At 55.9% G+C, this 12,391-nt stretch overlaps 1 protein-coding gene across 1 annotated transcript in view; it reads right to left on the bottom strand.

Moving 5' to 3' along the window:
* SHANK1 (SH3 and multiple ankyrin repeat domains 1) overlaps positions 1 to 12,391 on the bottom strand; it is a 142,330-nt gene that overhangs the window by 54,998 nt on the left and 74,941 nt on the right. The window contains exons 14-15 of the mRNA XM_085045404.1: positions 11,934 to 12,009; positions 82 to 164 (exon numbers count right to left, since the gene is read on the bottom strand). Coding sequence (XP_084901530.1) covers positions 82 to 164; positions 11,934 to 12,009 — 159 coding nt within the window. The remainder of the gene's footprint in view (positions 1 to 81; positions 165 to 11,933; positions 12,010 to 12,391) is intronic.

Here is a 12,391-nt window from a genome sequence, read left to right as displayed (position 1 = left end):
CCCCCAAAAATCTCCCCAAATCCCCCCAAATCCCCCAAAATCCCCCAAAATCCCCCCAATCCCCAACCCCCCAGCCCTCACCCTTGGCCCCTCGCAGGACGAAGCCAAACCCTTCGCTGTCCTTTTTCTGCAGCAACACCGTTTTCTCCTTGATGATGTAATCACTGCGGGGACAGGGGGACAAGGTGGGGACAGGGGGACATTGGGGACATTGGGGACATTGGGGACATTGGGGACATCATTGGGGACATTGGGGATATTGGGGGGATTGGGGATGTTGGGGACACTGGGGGTATTGGGGACATTGAGGGGATTGGGGACATTGGGGACATTGACATTGGGGATATCAGGGACATTGGGGACACTGAGGATATTGGGGACATTATGGGGATATTGGGGACATTGGGGACATTGGGAGGATTGGGGACAATGGGGGATTTGGGGACACTCGGGACATTGGGGACATCATTGGGGACATTGGGGATATTGGGGGGATTGGGGATGTTGGGGACAATGGGGGTATTGGGGACACTGGGGATATTAGGGACATGGGGACATCGGTGGGGACAATGGGGACATTGGGGATATTGGGGGTATTGGGGACATTGAGGGGATTGGGGACATCATTGGGGACATTGGGGGTATTTGGGACATTGGTGACATTGGGGACATGGGGAAAGAGGCGCCATGGGGGGACAGGGTGGGCACACCCCCAGAGGTGACACTGGGGACATCCATGGGACAATGAGGTCAGGTGGCTCTCCTGCAGCCCCACCCCCCAACGTGGGACACCCCCGTGTCCCCTCTGTGTCCCCACGAGTGTCACCCCATGTCCCTAAACTGTCCCCGTGTCCCCTTGAGTGTCACCGAGTGTCTCCACACTGTCCCTGTGTCCCCCCCGTGTCCCCCTGAGTGTCCCCACACTGTCCCCATGTCCCCCGGAGTGTCCCCACACCATCCCCATGTCCACCCCGTGTCACCCGGAGTGTCCCCACACTGTCCCTGTGTCCCCTCGAGTGTCCCCACACTGTCCCCATGTCCCCCTGGCCCCACAAGTCTCCCCCCCACAATGTCCTCTGTCCCCCCGGGGGGACAAACAGCGACAGAGGGACCTGAGGGGGACAGGAGGGGACATCGGGGGGACTTCGGGGGCACATCGGGGGGACATGGAGGGGTCCTGGGGGACATGGGAGAACACGGAGGGGACATCGGGGGGACATGGAGGGACATCAGGGGGACATCAGGGGACATTGAGGGACATCAGAGAGGACACGGAGAGGTCCTGGGGACATCGAGGGACATTGGGGGGTCATGAAGAGGTCCTGAGACATCGGGGACATCCAGGGACATCGAGGGGTCCTGGGGGACCTCAGAGGGGACATGAGGAAGTCCTGGGGGGTCCCGGGGGACATCGGGGGGACATCGGGGGGACATCAGGGGCACATCGTGGGGCACAGGGGAGTGTCACCGGGATGGGGGGGTGAGGGGACCCCGATGGGGACAGGCGACAGGGACTGGGGAGGCGACAGGGGCCCGGGGAGGTCCCGGGGGGTCCCGAGAGGTGACACGGGGGGTTGTCACCGACACGGGAGTGTCACCGCGGTGGGGACGCGCAGGGGGACAGGGATGGGGACAGGGACGGGGATGGCCCGGGGGGGATGTCCCGCTATCGGGGGGTCCCTGGGGGTCCCGGATTGTCCCGGGGGGGGGTGGTCCCGGTCCCGGGGTGTCCCTGGGGGTCCCGGGGGTGTCGCAGAATGACACAGGGGATGTCACCGCGATTGGCGCGCGCAGGGGGACCCCAAAGGTAAGGGACAGGGACGGGGATGGCCCGGGGGGGATGTCCCACTCCCGGGGGGTCTCTGGGGGTCCCGGATTGTCCCCGGGGGTCCCTGGGGACTGTCACCGACACAGGGATGTCACCGCGGTGGGGACGCGCAGGGGGACCGCGATGGGGACAGGGGAGGGGACAGGGACGGGGATGGCCCGGGGAGGATGTCCCGCTATCGGGGGGTCCCTGGGGGTCCCGGATTGTTTCTGGGGGGTTGTCACCGACACGGGGGTGTCACCGGGAGGGGGGGGATGTCACCAGGAGGGGGGGGATGTCACCGCGGTGGGGACGCGCAGGGGGACCGCGATGGGGACAGGGGAGGGGACAGGGCTGGGGCTGGCCCGGGGGGGATGTCCCTGTCCCGGGGTGTCCCTGGGGGTCCCGGGGGGTGTCCCGGGGGTCGCGGCGTACCTGTAGATGTACCAGACGCTGCGGCGGGGGGGTCCCAGCAGGGGCCAGCTGGAGGACAGCGGGGGCGCGGGGGGTGGCGCGTGGCGGGGGGGGACACGGCGGGACATGGCGGGGCCGGGGGGGGGCGCGGCCGCATGGCCCGGGGGGGCTCGGGGGGGTTCGGGCCCGCCGCTCGGCTCGGCTCGGCTCGGCTCGGCTCGGCTCGGCTCGGCTCGGCTCGGCCCGGCTCGGCTCGCTCTAGGACCCGGCAGGGCCGCGACGGAGGCCGGGCAGGGACAGCGCGCGGGGACAGCGGGGACAGCGCGGGGGGACAGCGCGGGGGACAGGGACAGGGGAGGGGACAGGGGACAGCAGGAGGGGACAGGGACGGGGGCGAGGGACATGGGAGTGGGCAAAGGGATTTGGGGGGTAGAGGATTTGAGGAGGCGCGTGGGGACATGGGGAGGGGGCGAGGGGACAGCGGGGACAGCGCGGCGGGACAGGGGACAGAGGAGAGGGCGGTGAGATTTTGGGAGGGGACAGGGACATGAGCAGGGGTGTGGGGACAGAGGAAGGACAGGGACGTGGGGGTAAGGACAAGGATGGGGAGAGAGACAGTGGACATGAGGAGAGGACGGGGACAGCGGGAGCGCGGGGATTTGGGGAGGGCAGTAGGGACAGGGGAGGGACATGAGGAGGGGACAGGGACAGGGAGGGGGCGAACACAACACACAAAAGGGGACAGCGGGAGGGGGCGGTGGGGATTTGGGGAGGGGGAGGGGGACAGGGGAGGGGGCGAGAGGTCAGCGGAGGGGGACAGGGGACAGGGGAGGGGGACAGAGGACACGGGGAGGGGGCGGTGGGGACACGGGGAGTGGGACAGGGACAGGGACAGGGACAGGGACAGGGACAGGGGAGGGGGATTTGGGGAGGGGGCGCCACAAGGAGCGGGCCGTGCGGTGTGAACTGGAGCGGGACGGGACCAGTATGGGACTGGGATGGACTGGGATAGACTGGGAGGGACTGGGATGGACTGGGATTGAACTGGGTGGACTGGGATGGACTGGGATGGACTGGGAGGGACTGGGAGGGACTGGGATGGACTGGGAGGGACTGGGATGGACTGGGATTGAACTGGGTGGACTGAGATGGACTGGGATGGACTGGGATTGAAGTGGGATGGAAGTGGGATGGACTGGGAGGGACTGGGAGGGACTGGGTTGGAACTGGGAGGTTCTGGGATTGAACTGGGGAGGACTGGGAGGGACTGGACAGGACCAACACAAGGACCAAGGACAGCTCCAGTACGGCAAGTACAGATCCCAGTATGGCACCAGTACAGCACCAGTACGATCCCAGTACAGCTCCAGTACGATCCCAGTATGGCACCAGTACAGCACCAGTACCCAGGACAGCTCTGCTACAGCACCAAGGACAGTACCACTAGAGATCCCAGGGTGGCACCAGTATGGCACCAGTACAGCACCAGTACGGCACCAGTGCAACACCAGTACAGCTCTACTACAGCACCAGTACAGCACCAGTATAGCTCTACTACAGCTCCAGTACAGCACCAGTACGGCACCAGTACAGAACCAGTACAACTCCCAGTACGGCACCAGTATGGCTCCAGTATAGCTCTGCTACAGCTCCAGTGCGGCACCAGTACAGCACCAGTACAGCTCCCAGTATGGCACCAGTACAACTCCCAGTATGGCACCAGTACAGCTCCAGTATGACACCAGTACGGCACCAATTGGCACCAGTACAGCTCCAGTACAGCTCCAGTAAAGCTCTACTACAGCACCAGTACGGGACCAGTACGGCACCAGTACAACTCCCAGTGCAGCACCAGTACAGGTCCAGTATGACACCAGTATGGCACCAATTGGCACCAGTACGGCACCAGTACAGCACCAGTACAGCACCAGTACAGCACCAGTAAAGCACCAGTACAACTCCCAGTGTGGCACCAGTATGGCACCAGTACAGCACCAGTACAACTCCCAGTATGGCACCAGTACAGCACCAGTAAAGCACCAGTACAACTCCCAGTATGGCACCAGTACAGCAAAAGGACAGCTCCCAGTACAGAACCAATTGTCCAGTACAGGACCAGTGCAACACCAGTATGGCACCAGTACAGCACCAATATGGCACCAGTACAGCTCCCGTATAGCTCCCAGTATGGCACCAGTATGGCACCAGTATGGCACCAGTACGGCACCAGTACAGAACCACCGCAGATCCCAGTATGGCACCAGTACAGCTCCCATACAGCTCCCAGTACAGCTCCCAGTACAGCACCAGTGCAGCACCAGTACAGCTCCAGTACCCAAGAGAGCTCTGCTGCAGCACCAGTACGGCACCAGTACAGCTCCCAGTACAGCACCAGTATGGCACCAGTACGGCACCAGTACGGCACCAGTACAGCTCCTGTACAGCTCCCAGTACAGCACCAGTATGGCACCAGTACAGCACCAATACAAATCCCAGTACAGCACCAGTATGACACCAGTACAGCTCCCAGTACGGCACCAGTACAGCACCTGTAAGCTCCACTACAGCACCAGCACAGCTCCCAGTATGGCACCAGTACAGAACCAGTAGAGCTCCCAGTATGGCACCAGCACAGAACCAGTACAGAACCAGTACAGCTCCAACACCCTGTCCAGTCCCAGGTTAACCCCAGTCCAGTCCCAGTTTAACCCCAGTTTAACCCCAATCCCTCCCAGTTCAGCTCCCTGCAGCCCCAGTTTAACCCAAGTCCTTCCCAGTTCAGTCCCAGTTTAACTCCAGTCCTTCCCAGTCCAGTCCCAGTTTAACCCAAGTCCAGTCCCAGTTTAACTCCAGTCCAGTCCCAGTTTAACCCCAGTCCAGTCCCAGTCCTGTCCCAGTCCCTCCCAGTTCAGCCCCAGTTTAACCCCAGTCCCTCCCAGTCCAGTCCCAGTTTAACCCCAGTCCACTCCCAGTTTAACCCAAGTCCAGTCCCAGTTTAACTCCAGTCCAGTCCCAGTTTAACCCCAGTCCAGTCCCAGTCCTGTCCCAGTCCCTCCCAGTTCAGCCCCAGTTTAACCCCAGTCCTTCCCAGTCCAGTCCCAGTTTAACTCCAGTCCCTCCCAGTCCAGTCCCAGTTTAACCCCAGTCCACTCCCAGTTTAACCCAAGTCCAGTCCCAGTTTAACTCCAGTCCAGTCCCAGTTTAACCCCAGTCCAGTCCCAGTCCTGTCCCAGTCCCTCCCAGTTCAGCCCCAGTTTAACCCCAGTCCTTCCCAGTCCAGTCCCAGTTTAACTCCAGTCCCTCCCAGTCCAGTCCCAGTTTAACCCCAGTCCACTCCCAGTTTAACCCCAGTCCAGTCCAGTCCAGTCCCAGTTTAACCCCAGTCCCTCCCAGTCCCTCCCAGTCCAGCTCCCTGCAGCCCCAGCCTGGGGACCCCAAAGCCCTGGGGGACATTGTGGGGTCAGAGGGGACATTGTGGGGTCAGAGGGGACATTGTGGGGTCAGAGGGGACTCTGGGGGGTCAGAGGGGACATTGTGGGGTCAGAGGGGACACTGGGGGGTCAGAGGGGACACTGTGGGGGGTCAGAGGGGACATTGTGGGGTCAGAGGGGACACTGGGGGATCCCACACTGGAAACCCCCAGACCCAAATCTGCCCCAAATCCACCCTAAAACTGCCCCAAATCTGCCCCAAATCCACCCTAAATCTGCCCCAAATCCACCCTAAATCTGCCCCAAATCCACCCTGAAACTGCCCCTAATATGCCCTAAATCCATCCTAAAACTGTCCCAAAACTGTCCCAAATCTTCCCCGAAATCCACCCCAAATCTGCCCCAAATCCACCCTAAAACTGTCCCAAATCCACCCTAAATCTGTCCCAAATCCACCCTAAAACTGCCCCAAATCCGCCCAAAATCCGTCCTAAAACTGCCCCTAATGTGTCCCAAATCTGCCCCAGATTTGCCCGAAATCCATCCTAAATCTGTCCCAAAACTGCCCTATTGCCCCCCAGCCCCATATCTGCCCCAAAGCCACCCTAAACCTGCCCCAAATCTGCCCCAAATCTGCCCCAAATCCACCCTAAATCTGCCCCAAATGCACCCCAAATCCATCCTAAATTTGCCCCAAATCCACCCCAAATCTGCCCCAAATCCACCCTAAATCTGCTCAAATCCACCCTAAAACTGCCGCCAATCTACTGCCCCATAACTGCCCCCTAACTGCCCCCCGACCCCAAATCTGATCTGCCAGTCCCATAACTGCCCCCAGCCCCACATCAACCCCCCAAGCCCCGTAATTCCCCTGACCCCAAATCAACCCCATAACTGCCCCCGACCCCAAATCCCCCCAGCCCCATCAGTGCCCCCAGCCCCACATCAACCCCATAATCCCCCAGCCCCAAATCAACCTCACAGCCCCTGACCCCAAATCTGACTCCAGCCCCACATCAACCCTATAAGCCCCATAACTGCCCTGACCCCAAATCAACCCCAAATCCCTCCAGCCCCACATCAGCCCTATAAGCCCCATAACTGCCCTGACCCCAAATCAACCCCAAATCCCCCCAGCCCCATAACTGCCCCCAGCCCTAAATCCCCCCCAGCCCCATAACCTCCTGACCCCCAAATCCCCCAGCCCCATAGCCCCAAATCCCCCTGACCTATAACTGCCCCCAACCCCCAATCAACCCCACCTCCCCAACCCCATAACTGCCCCATAACCCCCAAATCCCCCAGCCCCATAACCCCATAAGTGCCCCCAACCCCATAACCCCCCAGCCCCAAACCCCCAGACTCACCCCACCTCCTCCGGCCCCATAACTGCCCCCAGCCCCATAACCATGCAGACCCCAAATCCCTCCAGCCCCACATCAACCCTATAAGCCCCATAACTGCCCATGACCCCAAATCCCCCCGACCCTAAAACTGCCCATGACCCCAAACCTCCCAGCCCCATAACCCCAAATCCCCCCGACCCCAAAACTCCCCAGCCCCATAACTGCCCCATAACCCCAAATCAACCTCCCCAGCCCCAAATCCCCACACTCACCCCACCTCCTCCGGCCCCATAGGAGCCCCCAGCCCAAATCCGACCCCATAACTGCCCTAACCCCACCCCAAGTCCCAAATCCCCCCAGACCCACCCCTCCTCCACCCCATACAACCCCAAATCCACCCAAACCCCCAGCCCCCCCTCCCCCAGCCATCCCCAACTGACCCTATAACTGCCCCCAGCCCCCAAATCAATCCCACTAAGCCCCAACCCATAATCCCCCCAGCCCCATAACTGCCCCCCCGACCCCAAATCCCCAGACTCACCCCTCCTCCGGCCCCATAGGTGCCCCCAGCCCCATAACTGCCCCGGCCCCAAATCCACCCCAAACCCCAAATCAACCCCAAACCCCCCAGCCCCATAAGTGCCCCCAACCCCATAACCTCCTGACCCCAAACCCCCAGACTCACCCCACCTCCTCCAGCCCCATAGGTGCCCCCAGCCCCAAATCCCCCTGACCCTATAACTGCCCTAACCCCAAATCAACCCCAAATCCCCCCAGCCCCATAACCCCCCCTCCCCAACCCCAAACCCCCGACCCCAAACCCCAGACTCACCCCTCCTCCTCCGGCCCCATAGGTGCCCCCAGCCCCCCCCGACCCCACAGCCAGCAGCGACCCCAAAATCCGAGTGGGGCGGGGGGAGGGGCGGGGGGAGGGGCGGAGGGGGGAGGGGCAGTGTGGGGGAGGGGACAGTGGGGTCACAAATGGGGACAGCAGAACCGGGACAGCTCCGGGGGGACCCTATAGACCCTATAGCCCCTCCCCCACCCCACCCACTGCCCCTCCCCCACCCTACAGCCCCTCCCCCACCCCACTGCCCCTCCCCCACCCCACTGCCCCTCCCCCCGCCAGGCCTGGGGGGATTTTTGGGGGGATTTGGGGAGGATTTGGGGTGTTGAAAGGATTGGGGATGGATTATGGGGATTTGGGGTAATTTGCAGAAATTTGGGGATTTTGAAATTTTGGAAATTTGGGAGTGAATTTGCAGAGGAGGATTTAAGAATTTGAAATTTAAATTTGAGATTTGGGGTGAATTTGTGGGAATTGGGGTTTGAGATTTAAGGGTGGATTTGGGGGGGGATTTTGAGGCATTTGAGGATTTTAGGTGGATTATGGGAAGATTTGGGGTGAATTTGAAAATTTGAAGCAGGGGGGATTTTGGGGATTTGTGGTGTAGGGGATTTGGGGGGGTGGAGAGGAATTTTGGGGATTTAAAGGTGGTTTGGGGTGGGTATGTGATTACAGGGGGGTTGAAGGAGAGGATTTGGGGGATTTCAGGACTTCGGGGATTTTAAGGTGGATTATGGGGGGATTTGGGAGGTAATTTGGGGATTTGGAGCAAAGGCCCCAGGAGAATTTGGGGGATTTGGGAGACTTCAGGATTGGGATTTTAGGGTGAATTATGGGGAATTTGCGAAATTCTGGAGAGAATTTGGGTGATTTGGAGTGAATTTGGGGGATTGGGAGGATTTTGGAGATTTAAGGAGGGATTATGGGACAATTTGCACGGGAAATTTGGGGTGATTTGGGGAGGATTTCAGGGATTTAGGCCATTTGGTGATTTTGAGGGCTGGAGAGGGATTTTGGGGTATTTTGGGGGATTTGGGGACATTTAAGGGCAAAAGCGTTGGTGGAAATTAGGGCAATTTGTGGGGAATTTCGGGAGATTTGGGGGATTTTGTGGGAATTTGGGAGTTTTTGGGATGATTTTGGGGGTTTGGCTGTGAATTCCGAGGAATTCCCAGCAGAATTTGGGGGAATTTTGATCTTTTTGGGGGAATTTGGGAAGAATTGATGCAAATTAAGAGGATTTAGAGAAGATTTTGGGGTTTTTTTGGGGATTTTGGGTGGATTTGGGAGGAATTTGGGAGAATTAATGACAGATTTGGGATTTTTGGGGGATTTATGAGAATTTAGACCAATTTAGGGAAAGATTTGAGATTTTTGGGGAGATTTGGGGAAGATTAATAGGAATTGAGGAGATTTAGGATTTTTGGGAGGATTGAGGGTTTTTAAGGCAAAATTTCCAAGAATTTAGGGCAAATTTTGGGTTTTTTTCCAGCAATTTGGGGATTTGGGTGAAAATTTGGGGTGATTTGAGTGGATTTAGGGTGAATTTGGGATTTTTGGGGGAAATTGGGGAGATTTGGGTAGAAATTTGGGGTTTTTGGGGGATGAAGTGGAAATTCAGGGCAATTTTAGGGCGATTTGGGTGAGATTTGGGGGTTTTTAGGCTGATTTGGGGGAATTTGGGGGAATTTTGGGGTCCCCGGGGTGAATTTTGGGATCTCCGAGGCATTTTTGGGGTTTTTTGGGGTGAATTTTGGGGTCCTGAGGTGAATTTTGGGGTCCCCGAGGTGTTTTTTGGGGTTCTGGGGTGATTTTTTTGGGTTTTGGGGTGAATTTTGGGGTCTCAAAGGTGATTTTTGGGGTCCCAGAGGGTTTTTTGGGGTTTTTTTGGTTGAATTTTAGGGCTCAGAAAACATTTCGAGAATCACAGAAGTTTTTAGGATTTTGGTAATTCCAGGGCAGATTTTGGGTTCCCAAATCGACTTTTTTGGGTTTTTTGGGGGTTTTTTGGGGTCCCAGATCAGATTTTGGGGTTCCCGAGGTGTTTTTTTGGGTCCCAGAGGGTTTTTTGGGGTGAATTTTGGGGTTCAGAAAACATTTCAGGAATCACAGGAAGTTTTTAGGATTTTGGTAATTCCAGGGCAGATTTTGGGTTCCCAAATTGAATTTTTGGGGTTTTTTGGGTTTTTTAGGGTTTTTTGGGGTCCTGAGGTGAATTTTTGGGGTTTTTGGGGTGTTTTTTGGGATCTCAAAGGTGTTTTTTTGGGTCCCAGAGGGTTTTTTTGGGTGAATTTTAGGATTCAGAAAACATTTCAGGAATCACAGGAAGTTTTTAGGATTTTGGTTATTCCAGGGCAGATTTTGGATTCCCAAATTAGAATTTTGGGTTTTTTTGGGGTTTCTTGGGGTCCTGGATTGGATTTTGGGGTCCCCGAGGTATTTTTTGGGGTCCCAGAGGTGTTTTTTGGGGTTTTTTGGGGGTTTTTTGGGGTCCTGGATAGGATTTTGGGGTCCCTGAGGTATTTTTTGGGGTCCCAGAGGGATTTTGTTATCCCCAAGGTGTTTTTTGGGGTCCCTGAGGTGTTTTTTGGGGTTTTTTGGGGTCCCGGATTGGATTTTGGGGTCCTTGAGGTGTTTTTTGGGGGTTTTTTTGGATTTTTTTGGGTCCCGGATCAGATTTTGGGGTCCCTGAGGTATTTTTTGGGGTCCCTGACGTGTTTTTTGGGTTTTTTGGGGGGGTTTTTTGGGGTCCCGGATCGGATTTTGTTATCCCTGAGGTGTTTTTTGGGGTTTTTTGGGGTCCTGGATCAGATTTTGGGGTCCCCAAGGTATTTTTTGGGGTTTTTTTTTGGTTTTTTGGGGTCCCAGATCGGATATTGGGGTCCCAAAAGTATTTTTTGGGGTCCCAGAGGGTTTTTTGGGGTTTTTTTTGGGGTCCTGGATGGGATTTTGTTATCCCTGAGGTGTTATCTGTGGGTTTTTTGGGGGGTTTTTTGGGATCCTGGATAGGATTTTGGGGTCCTCGAGGTGTTTTTTGGGGTCCCTGAGGTGTTTTCTGTGGGTTTTTTGGGTTTTTTGGGGTCCCGGATCAGATTTTAGGGTCTCCAAGGTGTTTTTTGGGGTCCCAGACGTGTTTTTTGGGTTTTTTTGGGGTCCTGGATCAGATTTTGGGGTCTCCGAGGTGTTTTTTGGGGATTTTTTGGGTTTTTTGGGGGGTTTTTGGGGTCCCAGATCGGATATTGGGGTCCCAAAAGCATTTTTTGGGGTCCCAGAGGGTTTTTTGGGGTTTTTTTTTGGGGTCCCAGATCAGATTTTGTTATCCTTGAGGTGGTTTTGGGGTTTTTTTTTTGGTTTTTTTGGGTCCCAGATCAGATTTTGGGGTCCCCGAGGTATTTTTAGGGGTCCCAGAGGATTTTTTGGGGTTTTTTTTTGGTTTTTTGGGATCCTGCATCAGATTTTGTTATCCTCGAGGTGTTTTTTGGGGTCCCAGAGGTGTTTTTTGGGGTATTTTTGGATTTTTTTGGGTCCCGGATCAGATTTTGGGGTCCCTGAGGTATTTTTTGGGTTTTTTTGGGGTTTTTTGGGGTCCCAGATCGGATTTTGTTATCCCCAAGGTGTTTTTTGGGGTTTTTTGGGTCCTGGATTAGATTTTGGGGTCCCTGAGGTATTTTTTGGGGTCCCTGAAGTGTTTTTTGGGGTTTTTTGGGGTTTTTTTGGAGTTTTTTGGGGGTTTTTTGGGATCCCATATCAGATTTTGTTATCCCTGAGGTGTTTTTTGGGGTCCCAGAGGGTTTTTTGGGTCCTGGATCAGATTTTGGGGTCCCTGAGGTATTTTTTGGGGTCCCCGAGGTGTTTTTTGGGTTTTTTTGGTCTTTTTTTGGGGTCTCAGATCAGATTTTGTTATCCCTGAGGTGTTTTTTGGGGTCCCAGAGGGTTTTTTGGGGTCCCAGATCAGATTTTGGAGTCCCCGAAGTGTTTTTTGGGTTTTTTTGGGGTTTTTTGGGGTCCCGGATCAGATTTTGTTATCCCCAAGGTGTTTTTTGGTGGTTTTTTGGGGTTTTTGGTGTGTTTTTGGGGTTTTATCTCACCTGGGTGCATCGAAGCTGTCGTAAGATCCCACAGTGTAGTGACGGAAGAGACGCTTGGCTTTGTCGCTGCGAGACTCTGGGATTGGGAAATTTGGGAAATTTTGGGAAAATTTGGGGATTTTTGGGAATTTGGGGTGATTTGGGAAATGTTGAGGGAAATTTTTGGGGGATTTTGTGGGAATTTGGGGAAATTTTGGGGGATTTTGGGGTTCCTGGGGAATTTGGGGGGATTTTGGGGTAATTTTGGGAAATTTATGGGGATTTTGGGGAATTTTTGGGGATTTGGGGGTTCTGGGGATATTTTGGGGTTTCTGGGTTGATTTTTGGGGGTTTTTGGATTGATTTTTTGAGGTTTCTGGGTCGATTTTTTTGAGTTTCCTGGGATATTTTGGGGTTTCCTGGTTGATCTTTTGGGGTTTTGGGGGGTTTCTGGGGTGATTTTTGGGGTAATTTTGGGG

Source organism: Lichenostomus cassidix, unplaced genomic scaffold (assembly GCF_008360975.1).
Source record: "Lichenostomus cassidix isolate B80296 unplaced genomic scaffold, HeHo_3.0 HiC_scaffold_38, whole genome shotgun sequence".
In the NCBI taxonomy this organism is placed as follows: Eukaryota; Metazoa; Chordata; class Aves; order Passeriformes; family Meliphagidae; genus Lichenostomus; species Lichenostomus cassidix.
This window is presented reverse-complemented; position numbering and strand designations above follow the sequence as displayed.